This window comes from Denticeps clupeoides, chromosome 16 (genome assembly GCF_900700375.1).
Source record: "Denticeps clupeoides chromosome 16, fDenClu1.1, whole genome shotgun sequence".
Lineage (NCBI taxonomy): Eukaryota > Metazoa > Chordata > Actinopteri > Clupeiformes > Denticipitidae > Denticeps > Denticeps clupeoides.
Genome location: NC_041722.1, coordinates 19,806,693 through 19,825,808, shown reverse-complemented (window position 1 = coordinate 19,825,808; position 19,116 = coordinate 19,806,693). Strand labels below are relative to the sequence as shown.

The 19,116-nt window shown below is 49.8% G+C and overlaps 1 protein-coding gene across 1 annotated transcript; it reads right to left on the bottom strand.

The window, feature by feature from the left end:
• Positions 1–10,193: 10,193 nt before the first annotated feature.
• Positions 10,194–18,889, bottom strand: leo1 (LEO1 homolog, Paf1/RNA polymerase II complex component). The gene is made up of 12 exons (XM_028956543.1): positions 18,754–18,889; positions 16,802–17,404; positions 16,510–16,611; positions 15,742–15,836; positions 15,504–15,652; positions 14,175–14,259; positions 13,997–14,091; positions 13,100–13,234; positions 12,531–12,666; positions 11,586–11,778; positions 11,311–11,408; positions 10,194–10,377 (listed from the first exon to the last, which is right to left on the bottom strand). The coding sequence occupies exons 1-12, from the start codon at positions 18,809–18,811 to the stop codon at positions 10,276–10,278; spliced, it is 1,851 nt and encodes a 616-aa protein (XP_028812376.1). The 5' UTR covers positions 18,812–18,889; the 3' UTR covers positions 10,194–10,275.
• Between the last annotated feature and the right edge of the window lie 227 nt (positions 18,890–19,116).

Genomic DNA, 19,116 nt, shown 5'->3' with positions numbered 1-19,116 from the left:
CTCGACAGGTTAAACTGCGGGATTATTACCACGCGCGTCCCCATTTCGTACGCGTTGGCGTTGCATTGCACGATAATCTGGTGAACGCCACTGTGCAATCCTATTGTGGAAATAGCGCTTGAATTAAAGTGCACATAATTTGCATGCATAGAGGCTCCGCCCCCCTTTTAAACTAATATGGTCTTTTGTTCCCTCATTTCTGTCCATTTCTACGAATCCATAAGACGTGGATGTCTTGAAAGGCGCTGGGAATAAGTTCCCCAACTCATTACTCGTGCAACAAAACATTCGGCTTCGGCTCTACGACTGGGACTCCGTGTCCGTGATAACGCGATAAACGCAGCGGAGGAAATCTGCAGGCGCGTTACCATTTTAAGTCACCAGAGCCCGTAAATTATCAGAAACATCCCGCTAATCGGGCAAGGGCCGGACGAGTCCGACGCGTTCCTGGAGAAATCCCGCCGAGTGCCCCCCTTTGTTCTTATCTGGAACGCTACGGTCGACATTCCAGCGGCTCTGGTGTAACGCGGCCCGACGCCGCAGCCCCGGCCCTCTCTCGCCTGTTTTCCCAGCTGCGCCCCCCCCCGTTGTACCGGAGAGCCCGGGACGGGTTGTCCCGGATCCATTACCGGTTTAATAAAGTTCAGTGCCGCGTTCCGAGTTTTCCGGGTTGTAAATAAGCGGGAAGCCTCGCATCCGATCGGCTAAATGCAGCGGCGGGCCTAAAACCGCCTTGCGCAACAGCCGCGGAGCCGAACAAGACGGCCCATTGTTTTCGCCGATAAACAGCCAGATCTGTAACGGCAGGTTCGAATCGAACCCGACCCTCGAACCCTCCCACCAAACCACGCCCCGTGAAGGAGGGTGTCCCTCAAGCCGCCACGTCTGACGGCACACGTCCCGGAGGGCCGAGCGGCGCGCTGCGCTCAGTCATGCGTTCCGAGCCGCGCCCGGTCAGGCGACTCGCGGCACCGTGTCTTTCTAGGAAGTCGGAGCGACGCCCGGGGATGGGCGGGCGGGGGGGGGTTAGTGCAGCCGGCCGTTCCCGGTCAGGTGGGTCGGGCCGAGAAAGATGCGGATCAGCGATGACACATTTCCCCCCCTCGCTCGGAACTACAATCTATAACTGTGTCAAAGGGACAATCGCCTCCTCGGTTCTAAGAAGGTTATCGCCGGCCTCAGGTCCAGGGAGTCGCTTTCTCAACATTTATGGGATGTTACCGCAATAAAAGAGAATAAGGCCTCTGTCTAGGTGCCATTACAGATGTTTATCGTCTTTACGCCGGGCGATGATGTCAGAACATTTCTTTTGAAGACCTCTAAACAAAGACCTTTTGTTATCTCCCGGCCTGATGACACCGCTGAATATGAAGAATTGCGAGATGGGACGATGTATGGCACGGGGGCAACCTGACTGCGGCGGGCCCTTTTTACCCAGAAGTCACCTGCCCGGGCCCCCGTGCGGGTGCAAGATGTTCTCTAGCGCCGCTTTGAATGACTGCCGAAACAATGTGGCTGGGCGTGTGCGTGTTATTCAATAGGCCGGGCTTTACCTGCCGGCCCGCTATTGAGAAACGTTCACTTTTTTTCCCGAGAAAAACGTGACTTACATGAAATCGTATATTCGCCGCCGAACGGCTCAGTGATTTTCGCACGATGGGCGGTAAAGGATTACCTTCCTCCGGTTCGGGGAGCGGATTCACTGCAGACAACGGCTCTCATTATCGTGATTAAATGTGCTGTCAGCACAAGGGCACACACTCTATTACTTCTCCACAACACCCTGCCGTTCCGGCGCAACAATGCCTCGGGTTAAAAAAAATAAAAACATAAAAAAAGTTCATTCTAAATGCTGCAGACGAGGATTTAAAGCTGCGACATGCAAAAAAAATAAAATAAAGAGCTTCACATTATTGCGGTCCATTTATCTTCATTTTGTTTCCTAAAACATGCAAAATCATCATCACTGGGGCAGTGGTGGTCTAGCGGTTATCAGAAAAGAAAAAGTGAAGTGACTGTCACTTGTGATATACAGCAGTACAGCACACGGTGCACACAGTGAAATTTGTCCTCTGTATTTAACCATCACCCTGAGTGAGCAGTGGGCAGCCATGACAGGCGCCCGGGGAGCAGTGTGTGGGGACGGCGCTTTGCTCAGTGGTAACTAGGCGAATCGGGATTCGAACCGGCCACCTTCTGATTAAGGGGCCGCTTCCTTAAATGCTAGGCCGCCACTGCCCACCTCTTGCAGTTTTGAATCCCAATCCGCTGAAGTGCCACTGAGTAAAGCACCGTCCCCACACACTGCTCCCTGGGCGCCTGTCATGGTGCCCACTGTCATCAAGGATGATGGTTAAATACAGAGGACACGTTTCATTGTGTCACCGTGTGCTGTGCAGCAGTGTTTCACATGACAGGCGCCCGGGGAGCAGTGTGTGGGGACGGTGCTTTGCTCAGTGGCACCTCAGTGGTACCTTGGTTTGAACCGGCAACCTTCTGATTACGGGGCAGTTTCCTTACCGCTTACCAGGGCGGTAGTAGCCAAACACACTCGCCTATGAACCAGAAGACCCAGGTTCAAATCCCACTTACTACCATCGTGTTCCTGAGCAGGACACTTAACCCTGAGTTTCTCCAGGGGGGACTGTCCCTGTAACTACTGATTGTAAGTCGCTCTGGATAAGGGCGTCTGGTAAATGCCGTTAATGTAAGTGTTAACCGCTAGGCCACCACTGCCCCGCTAAGACTACATAAGGGGACAAATTCCAGATTCATCCGACTGGATCTGCTGCCATTTCTAGACATGAGGACCATATACAGTCTGGGGAAACTCGTATTAATGTTAAATAATCTCACAGTCACATTTTCATGATATGGGTCCTTTAACTGCGTTGCCTTCAACACCTCGCTACTGCCCCTAGAGGTGCCCAGTCATGCCAAAACAATTCAAATCACTCAGCAAAACACACACATGTCGCTAATTCTTACTGTATTTACTTCATTTGAGACGTTTTATCCTTTCAAATAAAAAATAAAAACACCTGAATATTATAGTTCAACCGTAATAGCACAGGCTGCGGCCGGAGACGAAAGTCGGGAAAACACGGGAGCGACGTGGCCGAGGCGTCTTGGCAACGGCTCCCGAGAGGAAGGAGAAAACGGCTCTGGCACAGTGAGGCGGTGGCGGCGAGGGTTGTGGCGGCGGGGGGGGGGAAGTAGGTCAGGCTCTTTGTTGATTCGGATAACAGAAAAGTGCACGAGGGAAATTTTATCTGGTGTGAGTCCAGGGTGGATTGGGCAAGAAGCAGCCAAAATTAAATAAGCCGAAGATCCACAGATAACTTTCTCTGTAGGCTACAAACAGCTGGCTTTTCATTTTTTTTTTTTACTATTTATACGTTTATTTGATTTTATTGTTCAATAAAAGATTCACAGATGTTGTGAGAGTTTTGGTTTTGTGCCGCAGACGTCCCCACCGACGTCACACTGAGCGTCTCGCGGGGGCCGAGTTGGAACGTTTGTGGGAGCAGAGACGGGCGCTTTCAGTTCGGAACACCGAGCTGGGTGTTGGGGGATTAGAAGGGTGTTAGGAGCTCCTGGAGACGGTGTCCCAACGCACAGGGAGAGTGGAGAGATAATCTGGCAGGGGGTGGAAGCGGGCGAACGAGCTCTAGAACAGAGATAATTCCACCGAGGGTTGGTGAGAACATTTACATTTACGGCATTTACCAGACGCCCTTATCCAGAGGGACTTACAACCAGTAGTTACAGGGACAGTCCCCCCCACTCAGGGTTAAATGTCCCGCTCAGGGACACGATGGTAGTAAGTGGGATTTGAACCTGGGTCTTCTGGTTTATAGGCGAGTGTGTTACCCTCTAGGCTACTAACACCAACTTTCTCGAACCCAAACGAGGGACCCTTTCACCTACACTTTTTTTATGTTGATTATGCCATTTTTTATGCCATTACCAACCTGAAAAGGAGATCAGTGGTATGCCACGTCCCCACGGTGGAAACTGCTCCTGTACACATTCATCTGCGGCGTGAAGGTCTCGTTCGGCATGGCAGCTGAAGCGCGGCATTATGGGATCTGTCTTTTGTGTGTTATCGGTGCTTCATGTTGCCAGGCCATAATAATAAATCTGAGTTTGACACCGTGAAACAGTCTATAGCTCACGGCAACGTTTGAATGCATTTGGCCTGCTTACAGCGGACTATTACTGGCCGTCGAGGCTGTGACTGGAATATGTGGAATCGCCCATGTTTCGGGGTGTCCCGGACCAACATCCCGGGGTTGCACCACCGTGTGTGTGCGGTGGGACAGCAGACGGCTGCGGGCACGGCCTGAAGCAACGGCCTGTTGATGTGGGAAGCAGAGCGAAGCATGCGTGTCCACCATAACACACACACACACACACACGTTTACATAACTCGCCCAATCTCACGACCACACTCTGTCTGCCTGCATGCTTGGACAGGCGATTTTTGGACAGGTTTTTAACATGCATGCCAGTCTCGGGGATGCCATGTTAACTCAACAGCACAAAACAAATACGCTTTCATATCTCACTGAGCCCAGCTGATCAACTCTGTAATCAATAACATGAACCAGCATTATGATCTTAAGTAATCCTGCTTACAACAGGTCAAAAATGGTCAAAAGTAATCAACTCGCAAGTCTTGAACCAAACCAGCCCTTTACATGGCAAATTACACTTTATTTCCCCCATTTGTCTCTCCATGAAACAGAAATTAAAGATGAAAAATGTAAATCAATAAGGGCTTAATCGGCCGATCGTTTAAATCCATAAAAAAATACCATTAACTTGGACAGACCCCCTCCTGCACCTTCAAACAGTGCCGGGCCTGCCGGCCCTAGCAGCTCTCCTCTGGGGAGGCTCAACTTTCCCGCGTCAGGAGAACGCTGGGAACCTTTAGCCTACATGCCATACTGCTGGAGCAGCGGGTCTGGGACACACAACACACAGAACCGGAAAACTCCGGACTGAGTCGGAAAGAACGGAAACGGAAACACAAGAAGCTTCGTCCATTTACACACGGTCGATGTATCCGTGTCTTCTGGTGCGTATATGGTGCTATGTCTCAGTTAAAATCTTAACCATTTACATTTACAGCATTTATCAGACGCCCTTATCCAGAGCGACTAACAGTCAGTAGTTACAGGGACAGTCCCCCCCTGGAGACACTCAGGGTTAAGTGTCTTGCTCAGGGACACAATGGTAGTAAGTGGGATTCGAACCCGGGTCTTCTGGTTCATAGGCGAGTGTGTTACCCGCTAGGCTACTACCATCTTAACCAAATAAATCGATCACAATCGCTTTGTGATTCAAATTCCAAACCGCCAAGGTGCCACAGAGGTCCCCAACACGCTGCTCCCCGGGCGCCTGTCATGGCCGCCCACTGTTCAGTAAGGGTGAACGTTAAATGCAGAGGACACGTTTCACCGTGACACCATGTGCTGTGCTGCCGTGTTTCACGTGTTTACAGTGAGTGGGAAAGAGATTGTGAATGGGGTGAAACGTGGGTCTGCTGCCACGTGTTGCTTATGGCAACGACTAAAAACGTTGCGCCGTTTATGCACATTTTCCCCGCGCAACCCTGCAGCACAGCACGCAACGGAATTTAACCGTAACCCATTGAATGAAGCATTAATGTACATTTGTAAGATATTTCAGATTCTGTACATGAAAGGAATTTAAAACATGTCCTTATCCAGAGTAGTGACAGGGACAGTCCCCCCCCGGAGACACTCATTGCTCAGGGACGCAATGGCAGTAAGTGGGGTCTGAACCTCGGTCTTTCCCCACTAGGCAACTACAGCCAAAGTGTTTTAAAAGTGTTTGGAATTTAAATGCGACGCCACATAACATAAAGACCTAAAGAAACTTGACCAACTCTTTACCAAGCGGAGAACGGGCCGACCTCAGCGGCTCTGCCAAACACGCCCGAGTCTCAGCTGAAGGTAAACATCTAGTTAAAATGCTCTTATTATATAACGCGGAAGTCGTGCGGATTTGGGTCGTGTCGGGAGAGCGCGGAGCTCCTCCGGTAAACAGGAGGATCGCGGCAGAGCGCGCCGGGCCCGTCCGACATCGCGAGTTCCGCAGGTGCCGGAAGGGGAGATGAGGCCACCGCCACGCTGCGGCGGACAGAGAAAGGAAGTCTAAATCTGGAGCGGCCTATTAATATCCGCAGTGCAGCAGCACGCCGGCCAGAGTTTCTCCCCGGTCCGGCTCACCTTGCGGCCTCGGCGTTCCACATCGCACCATCAGAATGCGCCTTCTTGGCTGCGTTACCGATTTTTTTTTTCCACCCAAAGCATGGGCTTATGTAAGCCTCCGTTTCGTAGCCTTGGTGCGATTTGGCCACGTGGGAGTGAAACATTACCACACAGTAGCGAAGCCATTTCACCTGCCTGGAGCCCCATTCCCATCCCCCCCCGTCTCCCCGGGAACGCCGGATTAAACTAACGCGCACTTACATTTACAGCGTTTACCAGACACCCTTATCCAGAGCGTCTTACAATCAGTAGTTACAGGGACAGTCCCCCCCCTGGAGACACTCAGGGTTAAGTGTCTTGCTCAGGGACACGATGGTAGTAAGTGGGGTTTGAACCTGGGTCTTCTGGTTCACAGGCGAGTGTGTTACCCGCTAGGCTACTACCACCACTTCAAGTTGGCCTCTGGTTCGAAAAGGGCAAAGTGTGCAGGTCAGCGTTGGTTCGTGCAGTCATGTCACGCGGCCATCGCCACGGCGATAACGAGGAACGGCGCCAAAGCGAGGAGAGAGGCCGGAAAACCATGAATCCACCACTACACACGGGATCCTGCGACATTGCACGGCCACGCGGCATATGCACCCCCACCCGACATTCGCATTGACCCTTTCATTACATAACGCCAGCTTGCGCTCGCAGCTCGCCGCACTGCGTTTGTTCCAGCGACCGCGCCAGGCTCCCCTGCGTCCTCAAAATAAAGGTTGCGCGTTCGCTCATGTGTGGTCAATGTGCCAGCCGAGAGGGAGGGAGGATATTCGGTCATTTTGTTACGCGGGGCACTGAGAATCTGTTCACTTGACTGACACCATTTAAAAAACGAGGAATACCGCCGCGACACGGCGAGTCAGGAAACTGGAGCACGGAAAACCACAAGACGGTAAAATAAAAAAATAAAAAACAGGTTGAGATATGCTGATATTCTTGTTATTGAGGGAATGCATTTAGAGAGATCTTACAGCGTGGGTATGGAACAGGGAGGAATTAAGGGGCAGTGGTGGCCTAGCGGTTAATGAAGCGGCCCCGTAATCAGAAGGTTGCCAAGTCGAATCCCGATCTGACAGGGTGCCACTGAGCGAAGCTCCGTCCACCGTATTTCTGACACCCTGAAGATAAACTTTAATGATGTTTTTATGAACAAAGTTTTAAATGGGGGAGGAGCCTGTATGAATGATTGACGGCTCTCACACACCCCACTTCCTCATTCTAGTGCAGTTTCCCTCCGTTCTCTATACTCCTAATACCCCTTGTACACAAACGTGACGAACATGCCGGTTATCAGGCGCTTTAAATCCAGTCAACGTGACCACGCCCACTACCAACACCAACATGCAGGTTATCAGGCGCTTTAATTCCAGTCAACGTGACCACGCCCACTACCAACACCAACATGCAGGTTATCAGGCGCTTTAATTCAACGTGACCACGCCCACTACCAACATGCATGATGTTTCTAGAAAGTATATTGTTGTGTTTATCCAGACTGATGCATGTGAAATCGCCGCATCCATCACTCACTGGAAGTGTCCAATAGGAACGCAGATGTGCTGTGGGAAATCTGTCATGGTGATTTACAGGCAACAAAAAGACGTGGGCATCCCTGGCCTGGCTCTTGTGTAACTGGCGTCTCCTTTTCTCTCTGACCGCACGTTACTGACGCTGGGCTACGGCGTGCGTTGCCGGCGTGGGGCGGCTGGAGCTGCACCAAGCTGCTTGGCATAGCTGCCAGCGTACTGTTAGGTAACCGAAGGTCAGAGGTCAGCGTTCTATCTTTCACAAGTCACAGCCGGCTCTGAAATACTGCTGGTCGCTCATGGGTGGACGTGGTGGGCGTATACGTGCGCGTGGAACGATCGGAGGGAATTGGGGTCACGCCATGCGAACAGTAATGGGTACCTGAAAGGCCAGTTAGCAGACGAGGTGTCCCTTAGAGGGAATGTGGACCACAAAAAAAAAAAAAAACTTTAAATAATTTAACAGGTCGTGTTCTTTTATCCATCGATGACCTTGTTCAGGTAATCCATTAATACTATACACAAGGATGCTGGTTAAATCTTAAGCCTGTATTATTATAAATGAGACGAAGACATGATAACAATGATGAACGACTCTTAGGACTATAAAACCATTTTTTTTTTTTTTTTAAATGGCGTGATTCATCAAGGTGCTGACAGGTTGGCACAATTTGCAGTGACAGTCTGACCCAGAGAACGCTTGTGGAACACGACCGCAGACGTGTCGTCAGACAGAAGCTGATAAGCGCTTGCGATGCACCCAGGCTGTTCTATCCCCTGCGACAGTGTTAAGTTTCCTTTTTTTATTTATTGGACTCTTACGCAACTCGCCCGGACGCGCAGGGCGCACTCCACGTCCGGGTGAAGGGCATGCAGCTTGTGCAATGCTGGCCGGGCCGCGATCAAACCGCCAGGGACACAACGGCGGCTCGAGCGGAGCCGGCGACGTTACGGCACCTCTGTCGTAGCCTAATAAATCCCGTTCGGACCGCGCAGCGGTCGCATCGCACGCATTGCATGAAGTCCACTGCATGAACTTGTTCATGTTTATCAACAGTTGCTATCTGGACCTTTTATACAGGGAAATAAAATCATGATAAAGATTCCAAGGACACCGAATTAACGTTCAGTTTGGGACACGTTAGTGCATGGAGGGTGGTAGTAGCCTAGTGGGTAACCCCACTTACTACCATCGTGTCCCTGAGCAAGACACTTAACCCTGAGATGTCTCCAGGGGGGGACTGTCCCTGTAATTACTGACTAATTCGCTCTGGATAAGGGCATCTGGTAAACGCTGTACATGTAAAATGCATGGATTAGTGACTGGATTAATAATTTGACATAATGGATTGTCAACAACTATCACTTAAAACTATCACTTAATATATGAATAAAGCATTATTGCGATAATAAATGACGTTGTTCTTGGCACGAGAACAGCTTTGGCCTCCAGGACCAGCCAAACTGACCCCGCCCGCCCATCAATCATCGGCAAAACCAAGCCGCAGTCGCAGCAGATATGGCGTGGGAGAGCACCATCCTTTTGTTTCCACAGCAACGCTGCATGCGAACGAGGCCGAATTTACAGTGTGCATCACCTTTCATTCTCTCACACCAGGCGGTGGCGGTCCGGCTACGGCGACAGACGAGCCAGAGGAGGGTGCGGACGCGCGAGCCGCAGTGTTGGGGGTGAAGAAATGCTGCAGAGCCCCCCCCCCGCGGCACCACCCCGCCCGTGTCCAGCACCCTGGCAGCACAGTCCCTCTCTGCAGCAGAGTTATGTAAGCCTGGAACAGCCTGAGAGCACGGCGTCCTACACACACACACACACACACACACACGGCAACATGAGTCACACACATTATCAGCAATATCGATATCCCACACACGCCGTGCAAAGAACAGCACATCATAAACACCCCTCAGAGCCGCAGCGGCATCATCCCAGCCCCCGCAGTCGGCATGTTCAAACATCTAACACGGGAGTATTTTTATCGCCACGCCTGGGAGGTCCCCCGGGGCGCCCGCCCGGGTTCGGGGACCGACTGCGGGACGGATCGAACGAGGGAATGAAAGGAGCCTTGTTTTCGCCCAGGTGCTCAGCTCCTAAGCAGCCTTCATCTGGTGGCGGCGGTTACCCGGAGACGAGCCATTTTACATAATTCACCCTAATTACTCGCGGCCACCGTAGCCGACGAGAGATTGGACGGGGGGCCCGAGCGAGGCGCGGCTTATAGCCCCCTCCGGTCGTGCCCAGACCACATGCCGCGGCCGGGCGGATTTAACTGGATCTACCGGGCACAGCATTGTCACCACACGTGGTTCAGGTTGTCATCGATTCTCTTTATTCCCAGCAGTGGTACAGTTCCGAGATAAAAAAAAAAAAAAATGTACAAACAGTCATTTTATAAATGATACAGGCATTGACGAATAAAAATAAAGATAAAGAGGGGAAGAAAAGTGCATCACTCATCCTCCTCTTCGTCACTGATCACGTATTTCTTTGCTTTCTTGGTGGCCATCTCGTCGTCGTCCTCCGCCTTCCTCTTGCTGGAGTTCTCCCCTTCCTGGAAAGTTCAGCGGGATAATAAACATGAGCGCTTTCCCACGTTCCCACGTTCCCTCCTCACTGCGGCGGAACGCTGGCATGCAGGGCACGGAACCGGCGCTCTTAACCCCACAAGCAGAACCTGTGGGAAGGCGCAGAACTGCGCCACCTAGTGGCGGGCTCGGAATTTTAAAAAAAGAACCCTTCGTTCTTTTAAGCCTCCTTTAAAACGGGAGCGTTGGGAGACTGGGGTACGGGAACGTAATGAGGTTACAAGGCCGAGTGGTTAGTTAAACCCCATAAAGCCTTCTCATGGTGGCGGGAAAGCAGAGATAACGAGAAGACTGGGCTAAGAATGAAATCCACTTCAGTCTTTTATTGGCCATCAGTGTTTAGTCACCGGTTGAGACCGATGACCAATGGGGGCAGTGGTGGCCTAGCGGTTTAGGAAGCTTCCCAGTGATCAGAAGGTTGCCGGTTCGAATCCCGATCCGCCGAGGTGCCACTGAGCAAAGCACCGTCCCCACACACTGCTCCCCGGGCGCCTGTCATGGCCGCCCACTGCTCACCAAGGGTGAGGGGTTAAATGCAGAGGACAAATTTCACTGTGTGCACAGTGTGCTGTGCTGCTGTGTATCACAATAGACAACCACTTCACTTTACTTTTAAATTAAATATTAAATATTAAATGATTCTAAGTGAGGTAAAGACCCGGAGTGTCGAGGAGTGACAGTAAGGCCCCGTCCAGCCCAGAATGTTTTTCTCAAAAACGGGAACATTTCTATCCGATCTGGCCATGCGTACGCACGAAGACACCGTTTCAGGGGAAACGCAACCTCCAACCTGACCCGTAAAACAGCGTTCGGGAAGTTCTCTACATCTCCGTGTGGACGCGTTTTATAGAAAAGCGTTCTTGTGTGGGCGGGGCCTAACTGAGCCTATGGTAACTCACCTCGTCACTGTCCAGCTTCTTGGCCTTCATCAGTCGCTGGGCCTTGTCGTCTTCAGAGCCCTCGTCGCTGTCGGAGGAGTAGATCCTGGCCCGCTCCTCTGCAGGAGGTACAGACTTCTGTGTTTACGTGCTCTTAGGACAGCACCCAGAACTACTTCAATCCGATTCCATCTGTGCCCCGAGACCCATGCTTCCTTCCACGGCTTCTTACAATAATTCTCATCAGACCAGCTCGGCAAAAAAACGAATTTATTTACTGATTTGTTTTTACTCACCTCTCAGGCCTCCACCTCCCTTGTACTTGCTCTTAATGGCAGCCAGGCTGATGGACTCCTCTCCATCCTCGTCCTCCTCGTACCGGTCGGGCTCCAGGTACCCGGCGCTCAGGCCCCGCTGGTGCTGCCGCTCCCGCATGCGGCGCTGCTGCGACTCGCGGCGGATGGAGGCCCGCAGGCGCTCCTCCTCTTTCTGCAAGGCACGCAGGGTTTACATGCAGCGTTCCCGGACAAGGCGCAAACCTCGGAGGGAAGAAGGTCGGATGTAACGCGGCACCCCAAAAGCGCCGCGGGTTTGGACTAATCATTAAGCTGTGATGTGGGTCAGGGGACTGTGCCGAGGGCGCTTGTCACATGTCAATCTGATTTCCATTCCACTCCCAACAACCCTCATTTACAGCCATGTACTCCCATGCACACCATTGCGCCCTCGAGAGCGGCATCAGAATTTCAACGTTACGCGAAGGCCTGAAGTACGGTGAAAAATTAAGTGACAGCAGGGGTCATTTCGAACAGACGCACGCGCCACTGTGCGTAACGTAACGTAACGCACATCGGTCACAGCAGTTTATATACACGGACTGTTAGTGTCCTATGTTGGTATGAACAAATAACTTCCGTTCCAAGACCTGATGTGTACTTATGCACCTTTGTTCCCAGTTCGCTCAAAACCTCTCCGGCTCTAAAAACGTGCAACATTCTAGAACGAAAACTCTTTGCGAGGTCTGTGTCGACATTTGTCCTTACACTTGCCAGCCATGCCAGGCAAGGGTAAGTTTCAATATATTTGTCTTGAAAATGAAGAATTTAAGGACTGGCTCGACGAAAGTGATAAAATAAAACGTGCACGTAGAAGATTCTGAAAATGACCTTTAATTAAACGGTCGGTACCAGGAAGCGGCGCGAAAGGGGAGCAGGCGTGGCCAGCAGACCGGCCGGGTTTACCTTGATCATCTCGTTCCTCTGGGACTCTGGATCGCGGCCAGCCATGGGCAGGATGCGGATCTTCTGCGTTTTCGAGCAGCGGTCGGCCAGGGACAACGTCATCTTCCTGTGAGTGGCGCTGTCTGTGGAGTGCGGCCTAGGTGGCGAGGAAGAGCGAGTGAGAGAGCGAGAACATGCACATTCGCACGGAGGTTAAAACCAACACGCCGTGCTCACTGACGATATGCAGTTAACATTTAGCAGCGTAATGGGCTCCACAAGTACCCACGGGGCTTTAAAACCGCAACGTCTGGTCGGCTTGTTAAAACATCTAATAAATGATTGTGCGGTTCTCACTCTAACTTGTACAACATCTGTCCCAGGAAGCCACATGGGCTAAAACGTATAAAACGCTAAAATACAGGACCAAATGTACCAGAAGGAAAAAGTTCACTAATCCGCTTTCCCATCAAGCCTTCCAAAAATCAAATGTGCAAAGAGGCTTATTAATATCTGGGCCTGGCAGAGCGGGGGATTGGGGTATTACGGCATAGTGAACATTCCGTGTCGTGCTGCTTAGGGGCGCTCACCTGAAGGTCAGCTTGGTCTTAAACACGGCCTGGCCCTGCAGACCGGTGCCCTGCCTGATGAAGAGGTGGTTGTGGTCTCCCTGCAGGGGCGCCTTGTAGACGTCGAACACCTCGTTGCCGAGATGAAGGGACATGCTGTGCGGGAGAAGACGCGGTGAAACGGATGTGCCGCCGCCCGGCCTCCTGTTACGTAACGCCCCTCTACTGCAGCTGCTTAATTCATGACATCTTACGTTTTTAAAATGCAGCGAGGGTCCAGTGAGAGGTTGATTGGTGCAGACATATAGTTCAAACAGCCTTATATTTCACTGCTAGTAAATTCAAGCATGAAGCTCAGGGTGCCCGAAGGTTTAAGGTTCAAGACGTTCAAGGGTGGTGTGTGTGTGTGTATATATACATATATATAATTTAAAGTAATAAATTATTATTTGATATATTCATTTTTTTTTTTTAAATCCTTTGTCAATGTTAACAGACATGTATTACCTGTACCGCAGCAAGCCACTAGGGGGTGACTGCAATAGCCTCGGTCAATTCCATGCACGTAAAAGTAGAAAAATACTTTCACTAGGCTATTCCTGATTCGGTAATATCAGAAATAATTTTAATATAAGGAGAACTTTCATCCACACATCCACCCCGCGAGTGCAGAATGGTGGTATCATACACAGAAAATGTATTGGGTATGCAGTATTTTAAACTACTCCTACTGAACTTCATAATGTGAGGAATTTGTATGAACTTCTACCCTGTTAATACATCAAATCAGAAGATCAGGCTGGTTGGGGGGGTCAGCCTGAAGGGGTGACATTTAGTCCGTCTCTCTGCATTCACGATAAACACTAAGCTGCATTTTCACGTACGATCAGGTTATTACTACAGATAACGTGGACCAACCTCCCATCAGACCACTTGACAATGCGGGCGTTGCTCTCCCGCATCTCATTGCCCTCCTCATCCCTGCGCGATCTCCACCGGATGGTGTTTTCAACCTGACCAGGAGCAACGAGGAAACGTTAGGCAGGATGAAACACAGATTTCCTTCCAGATTGCATACAGAGGCTGGGCGCGGCACCTTTAGTTTTAGTCTCGTTCGACCTTCCTCGTCCAACATCTCCTCGTCCTCAAACTCATCCTCATAGTACTGGGGGTCAAAAGGCCTGTACGGGGAAAAATAAATGACATGAAACGAGGCCTGAGACGGTACAGGTATCCCACAGTACGGATTCGGGTCATTATCTGTACACGTTCGGTGCCAGAACGGTACGCGGGTTAGTTTCTTGCGTTTACCTGAAGTGCCGCAGCAGATTTTTTCCCCATTTTTGCTGCGGTTTGTACAAGATGTGAAATGAAGCCTGTAAGACGAGCCGTGTTACGCGATCGGTGCAGCTATCAGCCTATAGGCTGAGTTACATGCTGCTCTGGGCGTCTTGCATTTTATTTTCACTTTTCAACATTCCAGGAACGTGTAGCATCATAATGGACACGTAACGTACACCATGAGACTGGACTAAAATATCCTACTGTCCAGGACCTCCAAACATGGGCAGACGGTCTATACTGCACTTTGGACTTCTCCACCTCTACAACTGTAGGACTTTCTCTTATTGGACAATCACCAGCCCTGCACTGACACCATTTGCAGGCTCACTCTACCCTGGAAGGGGGTCCCTCTCTGTTTAACTCCGTCCCAACGCTTCTTCCTCTCTTTTTTTTCTCTCTCCTAGAGTTTTTTTTGTGTGGAGTTTTTCCTTGTGTGCAGAAGGGTCAAGTGTGGGGGTTGTGAACTGTAGGGCCTGTTGAAGCCCATTGAGACGTACTGTATGTGATTATGGGCTATATAAGAAATAAATGTTGCTGTTGTTGTGTGACGCTGTATTGATTCATGTCTGAACGTATAGAATAATTAAACCGGCCATGGTAAGGTTGAAATATCGGAAGTGAATAAACTGTGAATAAGGTGGGAATACCAGCATCTGCCCGAGTGTTTTTCCTTCTCGGTTTGCCTCCTCCCCTCCGGCTCAGCTTTAGCTACAACAGCGCGAGAGGGGTGAGCGGGCGGAGTCAGACAGTGATGCAGCGATTGGACATTAACTCGTGAGGACACATCGCCGCTTAGTCTGACAGGATCTGGTGCTACGTTGACGCCGGGACCGCAGATTCATAAGGGCGTATTGGGCCTCGCGGGGCGGACTGTATGGTCTGGAGTTTTACCAAGTACCACTGCACCCCTAGTGTCCACATACACACAGAGAAAAAAAACAAACTATACACACCAGTATAGTGATATTGAACTTAAATTGATAGTTTTTATTAAACTCTACACGCGCCTGCTGCTGTACACTTTATACCATCATTTTCACAAGGCTGACGTTAAAGCAAGCTAAATATTTCCGCCACTCACCTCGGCTCCACGCTGAGAAAGTTGGGCAGTTTGACGAAATATAAATCGCTGCCCAGATCTGTGCTGACTTTGGGAATCTCCACTTCTATCCGTGTCTCCGGCACAGGCTCCTCGTCCTGCTGTTCACCCTCCATGCCGTCTTCATTGTCCTAGAATGCAGGAAAAAAGGAAAAGAAAGCGTGGAGTCCACCCCCGTTTTTCATATGGCGCAGTCGGTGGGGGCTCAGACTTGACTTACCATTGGCTGTCCAGGTGTGCGAGGCTTCTCCGCGTCACTGTCTGAAGAAATGTCATCCGCCTCTCCAAACAGGTCATCTGCAGCTGGCTTTCTGCCTGTAGATGGGAACCATGGGAGCTCTTTAGAGTTCAGAATTTGTGGTCTTATACAGACATCTGCAAAGGGTCGTGCTGGACTTCCTTCCTATCTAACCTCCAGCTGGGCAATATCAATACAATATAAAAAAAAACAATAATTTATCAATATATAAAATATAAACTGTATATAAAAACATTCAGTTATTTATTCTTCCCATATGTATATAGCGCTGTCACTTCACTTTGTTCCTGGCCCTTCCTGTGTTTTTTGCTCTGTTTACTACATGCAAAGAAGGAGCTGCTTTTAATCTCATTGTACATGCGTATAGTGGCAATAAAAAATTCTATTCTGAAGACCACTGATGCATTTCATGATTTTGATCTAAAAAAGAAATAAATATGGCATTTGCATATCAAGTAAACACTACTGAGTCTTTTTTTTTTAGCTTATTTAGATGGTAGTGGGCAGTGGTGGCCTAGCGGTTAAGGAAGAAGGTTGCCGGTTTGAATCCCGATCCGCCAAGGTGCCACTGAGCAAAGCACCGTCCCCACACACTGCTCCCCGGGCGCCTGTCATGGCTGCCCACTGCTCACCAAGGGTGACGGTTAAATACAGAGGACACATTGTGCCAGGCTGTTTCACAATGACAATCACTTCACTTTAACTTAGGTAATGTATGTCGTTTCATACCTTTCGATGTTCCAGCATCGCTGTCAGAGTCGGAGTCTGAAGCCACTTTCTTTTTCTTCTGTCTGATGAAGTCATCTTCACTGTCACTGGCTTTGTCAGACCCTGCTTGGGAAAATAACCCAATTTTATGTATTTTTTCCTGACCATCCTGATGATGAACAATTTGCTATTAACTGATATAATGCAAAAAGAAAAATAAAAAGACAACGGGATACAAAATTCATAGTAATCAATTCGTGCCTTCACATTACATCAAGAAACTGAGAAAGAGGTATGAAAGCAGACTGCTGACCTGACTTCCTCCTCCCTTCTTCATCAGAGTGGTCCTGTTCTTCTTCCGAGTGCTGTGGCTTCTCCTCATCGTCCGACTGATCGCTTTGATTCCCTCTGCCCCACTTCTCGTCGTCAGAGTGCGCCTCTTTTCCCGAGCCCTCGCCGTCGGTGTGTGGCGTTCCTGGCCCCGACTGGGGTGTGCCCGGGTCAGAGTGGCCACTTCCTGCCTCCGAGTGCGGACTCGCACTGCCCATGTCCTGGCGGTGACTCCCAGCCCCTGACGCTGGACTCCCCGCATCTGAGTGGTGGCCGCGGTCGTCTTCGTCTTCATGATGGCCCTCGGAATCGCTGTGCTGCTCCAGGTCAGACTGCTCGTTGTCTTCCTGCCCCGAGTGCATGGAGGCATCTGACTGGTTGCCTGATCTGTCGGACTGGTTGTCACTGCCACTGTGCTGGCTGCCCTGGTCATCCTCGCTGTCATCCCCAAACAACTCTTTGTTGCTGGGCTTTCCACCATCTTGTCCATCGTCATTATCTTGCTCACTCTCGCTTCCAGAACCGCTGCTCGCAGATCTTGGCCTTTCATCATGTTCAGAATCTGAACCTGATCCTGAACCGGACTCTGAAATAAATAAATAAATAATAGCTCGCAAGAAACTGATGTATTAATAACATGTTTTAAACAACAAATAGCCTTAATAATAAGCAGAGAAGGTTTTATTTCTCTATACTGTGTTGTCCTGACCTCCTACTAGGGCCTGCCAACTCTCTCGACCCCAAATGAGGGACCCTTTCTTGCAGGTGCCAGCGCAGAGCAGCTATCAGTGGAATCGCACATCGCTGGCGAGACTCAGCTGCAGTGTAAAATGTCACGTTCATCAAAGCGACTGAAGAGCTGCATTATGGGATCTGCAGTTTTTGTTTTATCAGTGCTTCAAATCGCCGGGCCGTAGTAACAGATCTGTATAAAGTTTGACACCCTGAAACGGTCTATAACTCACCGCAACGTTTGCATGAGTTTTGCCTGTAGTGTATTACTGGCCGACGGGGATTTGATTGGAATACAGGACTGGAGCTGCCTATATTTCGGGTGTCCAGACAACACGGGATGGTTGGCAACCCTGCCTCCTACATCATTTAAGGAGAACGACAAACTCTACGCCACATTAGCAATTACTGGCACAAGCGGTGAAAACTTAGGTGCCCTTGATGAAGGTACCGTCCCCACACACTGCTCACCAATGGTGATGGTTAAATACAGAGGACACGTTTCACCGTGTCACCGGGTGCTGGGCATCACTGACAAAAAAATAAAATAAAAATCAAAGCGTGTCAATTCAATAACGCATTTTCAGATGCATGCCATAAACGATCTCGAATAAATGCAAGTGAAAAATGACAACTTGCATTAGAAGGCACAGTCAGGACAAATCAGATAAAATCCATAACGCGCATCATTGATCAGAAACACCGCTGAGTCTTCTTCCAACAGATTTTACATTTACAGCATTTATCAGACGCCCTTATCCAGAGCGACTTACAATCAGTATTAACAGGGACAGTACCCCCATGGAGCAACTTAGGGTTAAGTGTCTTGCTCAGGGACACAATGGCAGTAAGCGGGATTTGAACCTGGGTCTTCTTCACCCAATAGGCTACTAACACCCATGTTGATATCACGGAGCACAGCCTAGCTACACGGCAAACTCTCAATTCTCCAAGCAAAGGCATGCAAAAACAACAAGGCACTCAAAAGAACATTATTAATGATGTATATACACGGCCAAGAGTAGTTTTATCAGCAGCCCTTTCACATCCAGCCATGCTAGCGTATTAGCACGGCTAGCCGATCACGTAGCTAGCGTATCATAGAAAGGAATCGTAGACTGGCGGGCTAAATGAAAATAAAACGGCGGGTGCACATGTGACAGGACAACTCGTATCGAAGCAAAACCACGATTTAATGTTTACCTTGTTGCTCGTTGTCACTGTCGCCGTCACTCCCGAACAATTCGTCCATGTCCGCCATTTTCGGGAGCAATTGCGTTTAGAGAATAAGAGTCCTCGTTTCCGGCCACATAAGAGTCCCCGAACAGAGCAGAATAGAATTGAGATCGTATGCTAAATTCAGATTAAAATCAATCAGTACACAGAGTTAAGCGAGTCTGTGTAATTACAAATGTCCTTTATATGTCAAATGTGACCATTTTCTCATTGCTCTGTAAGTGGAACCTCTGGAGAGTCTAGTCACTTATTCGCTATTTGAGGTCAAATGTGTTATAATAATTTGATGCATTTAAAATTTGTAGGGGGTTGTACGCACGTAGGAGTGAA